At 36.9% G+C, this 6,000-nt stretch overlaps 2 protein-coding genes across 2 annotated transcripts; one reads left to right on the forward strand and one right to left on the reverse strand.

Annotated features, from left to right (window-relative positions):
• Positions 1-85: 85 nt before the first annotated feature.
• On the forward strand, positions 86-1,585 carry LOC118044773 (high-affinity nitrate transporter 3.1). The gene is made up of 2 exons (XM_035053244.2): positions 86-426; positions 869-1,585. Exons 1-2 carry the CDS (start codon positions 297-299, stop codon positions 1,354-1,356), a joined length of 618 nt encoding a protein of 205 aa, XP_034909135.1. The 5' UTR covers positions 86-296; the 3' UTR covers positions 1,357-1,585.
• A 632-nt stretch (positions 1,586-2,217) lies between these two features.
• LOC118044772 (manganese-dependent ADP-ribose/CDP-alcohol diphosphatase-like) lies at positions 2,218-5,531 on the reverse strand. The gene is given in 4 exon segments (XM_035053242.2): positions 2,218-2,676; positions 2,678-3,207; positions 5,163-5,207; positions 5,333-5,531. Coding segments are annotated over 4 exon segments (1,038 nt in total). The 5' UTR covers positions 5,345-5,531; the 3' UTR covers positions 2,218-2,225.
• Positions 5,532-6,000: the final 469 nt, after the last annotated feature.

Genomic DNA, 6,000 nt, shown 5'->3' on the forward strand with positions numbered 1-6,000 from the left:
AGTACAACCGTACTTCTAAACCGTGCATGAACAAAATTTTACAAGCATATCCATCCCAAGCAAGAACTCTTTCGTTAACCCCACCCTTTCCTGGTGTTAAGGGTCATCTGTCTAATAAGTAAAACTCTTTTCTATTCCCATGAAGAAGAAGGATCTTACTGTATTTTGTCTGGCCTTGTATTATATAAGGAAGGCGAGCAGTCTCCACTTTATAGTATCATACCTTCTGTTTTAGTAGGATCGTAGCCTCTTTTGCTGCTTTTGTACAAGAAAAGAGTATCTTCAGTTCTATACCAATGGCGGCACGTCGTCTTCTCCTGGCATCCCTTGTTCTCTCTTGCTCTCTACTGCCTTGCTATGGAGCTGTTCTCTTCTCCTCTCTGCAAAGAACTCTTGCAGTCACGGCTTCACCAACATCAGGACAAGGTAACGCAACCCGAAGTACTGTCTTCTTCTTTGCTCTTTCTGTTTTGCAACTCCTCAGTTCTCACAGTCCATCTTCTTTCTCTGTCTGATTTAGATAACCAGCCGTAGAACACCATCTTGTAGGTTTTATTGATTAACAAGGTCAGATTTTGTCAGCGTTTACGCGTTTGATGGCCGCGTGCTCCATTGGATATTCATCATGTCAAATATTAAGAAAAAACAATAATAAAACTTCAAAATATATTTAAATTGTTGGGTTTGTGGAGTTCATAATTGGGTTTCGTTTTAAAATCATAATCCACGAGTTTATGTATGTTCTTAAGTTTACTCTCTTTTTTCTTCTGTTTTTTCATTATACATCATAAGTCATCCTCCTTGAATCGTACTAATTATATATTTAAATCAGTCTAGGAATTGTACTAATTATAAATAAAATTTGCAGTATTGAAAGGTGGTGTAGACAAGATCACTGTGACCTGGGGGCTAAACCAAACCCTCACAGCCGAGACGGGCTCGACCTACAAGACGATCAAGGTCAAACTATGCTACGCGCCCACGAGCCAAGTAGACCGCGCCTGGAGAAAAACTGTAGACAGCATAAAGAAGGACAGGACTTGCCAACATGAGATCGTTGCCAGGCCTTACAACTCTGCCAACAAGACCTCCCAATCCCTCGAGTGGACTGTTGAACGTGACGTGCCCACCGCCACGTACTTCATACGTGCCTATGCCTATAACGCCGATGAGAGCGAGGTGGCTTACGGGCAAACAACAGATGCATACAAGACCACAAGTCTGTTTCAAGTGGAATCAATCACCGGCCGCCACATGACAATGGATATTTGCTCAATTTGCTTCAGTGTCTTCTCTGTTGTGTCCCTGCTTGTTTTCTTCTACATCGAGAAGAGAAAGTCCAAGAGGTCACAATGAAGTGAACAGGGCAGCAGATATCATATCAGACAATAAGCCCATGTAGCATTCCAAGTAGCGGGTGCCATGTTTTATTTTCTTAAATTTGTGTTGAGCTTTTTATATTATCTGAACTCGCAGGAAATGTAGACTTTGTAGTGGGGAAACAAGGAAAAGAAAGTGGCTTTATTATGAAAAACTGAGCAGCTGATATATGGAATGGATAGCTTGAGTCAGCTCGGTTATTTTATCTTGACAAGTCCTTAAGATTTTTTATAGCTGTAAGAGAACCATTGACTTCCAATTCATTTCCAGAAAGATTAAAAAACAGCAGCATAAAGAAAGAATTGCAACATGATCACGCCAGCTTAGCATAATTTTGAAGAAAAAGCAGACAAGACAACATGTAGGGTGGACCAAAAATAACAAAGCGTCACGATGAAGATGTGGGTGATGGTGATCACATTTTCTATCTTCACGCAATGAAACATCTCTGGCATCATCCAAAGTATTACTCTATTTATTCTGGTAATACCTCCAACAAGTCTGGAGATGATAAAGGAAGTTGAGTTCTGAAAATAAGCACCAATGGAGTAACAACAGGCATCCGCGATCATGACAATTAAACATAAACAAATGAGAACGAGCAACAGAGACCATCAAGAGTAAATCGCAAATGTGTAGGGTATTCAATCTTGGACATTGATAGTAATCAACAGTTGCATCCATACCTCTTTTGGAAGGAGAAAGGCACAACACAATTGCCGAGTTGAGTTTAATGATGAGCTCTTCCATGGCTCGTTAATTTATTTATTTATTCCAATGCGGATAATATAATGTACAAATGAATGGCAGTTTAACCAAATAAAATGTAAAACTTACAAGTCAGGTTAAGGATTAAAACACATTTCGGTGCTCTGAATCCTGTCGGTGCCAAAAAGCAGTAGCCTGTCGTCATAAACATTGATGTGTCCATATGCATCTGTGTTAGGAGGACACTCTAGGGCTGCTTCAAATGACCTGTGGTGTACTCCATGGGAATCAACTGAATACCCACCTTTGTGATCATGTCCAGAAAGGCAAGCCTTGACACAATTGTACTGGTGGATTACGTTCATTACTTCATCATAGTTCCATAGAAGTGCTTCTTGAGATGATGCAACAACATCCAAAGGCAGATGACAACAAACGATCACTTTCTGCTTCAGCTTTGTTGTATCCTGAAGTGTGCCATCCAACCATTCAAGTTGCTCTCTCCCAACAGCTCCATTGAACATTACAAACCTCCTTTCAAGGCCCAGCAATCCTGCTGGGCTGTTTTTATCTGAATTTGGGTTCTTTTTCAAGAAATTCTAGTGCTTGTAAAGTTTTAGAATGACCTTGAGGCCATCCAATTGCACTGATATCATAGCCATCCAGCACGATGATTCTGTATTCTGGAGTAGGTGAAAAATCATAGTAGGCAAGGCCATTGAGACCTGGGATCCTCAATAGTGGTAGTAATTTGTCACGGGGAAGATTGTAGAGACAGTGATTGCCAATCAAGTGATAAACAGGACCATTGATTTTCTGGAATTCATTATTTACTTTCTTTACAGCATCTAGAGATTGGCCTGGAGGGCATTTCCCATCCACAATATCCCCAAAGTTGATCACAAAGTTAAGATTCTGGTGGCTATTCCACTTTTGTACTGCCCTTTGCAATACATGGATGCTATGTCGATAATAGCGGGGAACACCAAGGAATGAATGACCATCAGGAATATCAGCAAACTGGACATCAGAGATTACACCAAATGAAAAAAGAGGTCGCTTCCCAGGTGGACTTACCAATCCATTTGTTGACCCCATTGTATCCCCAGCACAGATACCCTGTCAGGGGAAAAGATGATAGATCATCAGCCAAGGTCTTCCGAGTAATTGATTAAGAGAGAATGGAATCAGTATGGGTAAGGAGGAATCTCATAGTAAATGTGCTACTCATCAGGGTTGTGGTGTATGTGTTTTTCACAGGATCAAAATGACACAGACTTAGAATATATTTTGGGCAGGTGGTCAACCATGAAATATTTATCCAACCATCAAATCAAGTGGTATATGCTTATCCTATCCATGAACTTTCATGATGGATTTACAAAGAAAAAAACATGTTTAACACATATTGAGAGTTAATTCTATCCCTAAAGGAATTCTCAAAGGTAAAGAAGCAAAAGAATTGAACCATCATAGCTGTGCATACAAAAACCAGTATAGCTAAAGCACGTTCAACATGACTTGAGTCCACCATTTTGATCATTGTAAGAGAATTCAGTATGTCACAGACAATAGAGATGTAGGTGATCTTTTCTTGATATTTTTTTTTCCTTCTGTGGGTCATTAGAACTCAAAAGAAAGAACTTATACAGAACCAGGCAACACTCTTGAATCTTGCAAAAATTAGCAATGCAGACTGCTGTTTTAAAGGTTTTCAGGTATGCAGAATCAAAAACTAAAAAAACCACATGTCCAGAACATATAAAAACTAATTTGTCAAATCATATTTCCATTGCCAAAGGAAAATATGACTACATAGTCAAAGTTTTATATAAACATACTATCCAGAGAAACAGTATGATGGCAAATATTATAAAATCAATAATAATCTGATCAAGGAATTTCATATCCTGCACAGATTTTCTAGAGATACATCTGATCATAGTATAAGAAATCAATTCCATTGGATATAAAATGTCATGTGCCTAAAAATCTAAAACACAAAATTGGGGCATGCATTTAGCTTCTTTTTTTCTTTTTTCTTTTTATCTTCGAAGGGCATTCAAATGCTTAAATCAGGAATAAAAAACCATCATCTCTCTCAGGAAAAGCTACATGTTTTTTTGGAAATGAAAAAATGCACCCTGCGAACACAATTTTATGACCTCTCATACAACTAAATGGTTCTGAAATAATTTACTCTAATTGTGAGTAATAAAAAGTTCCAGTAGAGTTAAACTGCTGATTAACTTGTAATTTTATACCACAAGCCCACACATTATTAACTACACACATTACAGCAAGCAATCTCTTTTTACTAACGTCTGAACAGAAGCCAAATATGGTATGATCAATATCTTATAAAGGAAACTAAATCCTGTTCACAGTTCTCAAATATTGAATAAAAAGAATCTACAGGATTATATACACCTACACAATTAATGATAATACCATAGAATTTGTGCTTAAAGAAAAACAGGCACCACAACCACACACCTTCTAAGCCTAACCATAAGATGAATAGTGAGAATATAAACAGATGAAGGAGATTAGACCTTTGATCTAGAGAAGCCAGACTTTTATGAGTCACTGAACTCTGCATAATGCAGGATTTAACACCGGTAGATACATAAAATAACACAGTATTAACTGCAAGGGATCCATAAGAAACCACTGAATTGACCCTCTAACTAAGACTACCCAATGCAAGTTTTCTTAGAAGAGCTTCGCAGGTTTTACGATTAAGGCCACTAATTAAACTAACAATTTTCCCATTCTTTAAATTGCTTTCATCTTTCTTCAAACAGAGCCTGAGTGAAAATGATGAGCAATAACAGCAGTTAAGGACTCAAAAGTTTCGCCTACATCACCCAATCCAACACACACTAAAATTTATAATATCTAACTGCATACTCGACAGCAATCAGACAGACAGAAAGAGATGTAGACATTAAAGACAAAGTTTTTGAGTGGAATTAATGACATAAGAGCTGAACTGCACCAAGACTCTAATCAAATAAAAAACCCATTCTTTGTAAATACTAAAATGAATCAAGAGCAGATTTGGGATTCACATATGATGCTATTTCCATGAAAATTCTAACCATCCATAAACTACACTGAAAACCCAAAAAAAAAAAACCATAAATTAATAACAATTACGCCATGAGATGTTCTTCATGATCCATTATAAACAGCATCCACCAACTTAAGATAAATAAACCCAGAATTTAATGTTGCTTACGCTATTCACCATAGCAGTAATTAATGAGAAAAACAAAAATTCTTTCAATAATTATGAGAGCCCAGAAACAGTATTGGCTTCCTGTTTCATCAAAGTAAACAAAACTCAAAAATAATATCACAGAAAGTCAAGAACATATTCATTCATTCATAGATAGATTAAAAAAAAACTAAAAGGAAAGAGATATGACATTTTTGGTTGCTTACGTTTGTTTGTCGATGACAGAGACAGAGCAGTGATGGAACGAGGAAGGTTAGTTTGTTTGGAACGACAAGTCACAACAGTGTTCTAGTTGGATTTGGACATGAAGTCTCAGGTTTGTTTGGAAAAGGGCGGTGACCTTTCTGTGGTTGCTTGGATTAATTTGACCGACAATTGTGATTTGTGACTAAGTGGGCAATTGTCCAAGAGAATCCACCATTGTTAACGTAACAAATGGTCCTGTATATAGCTTTCGTTAGAAGCCAGTCTTATGTCTCGCAATAATTTTAGCTATTCGATTTATTTATATATAATCAGTCATTTAATAGTTTGTTTGTGTGTAATTGTAATCATAATAATTATTAATTATGTCTATGTAAATAGAAATATTAACAAATATTGTATGTGTAAAATATGTAATCTAAATTTTTACTTTTTTTTTCTTTCAACTTGGTAACATTTTTTAA

This window comes from Populus alba, chromosome 12, assembly GCF_005239225.2.
Source record: "Populus alba chromosome 12, ASM523922v2, whole genome shotgun sequence".
Lineage (NCBI taxonomy): Eukaryota > Viridiplantae > Streptophyta > Magnoliopsida > Malpighiales > Salicaceae > Populus > Populus alba.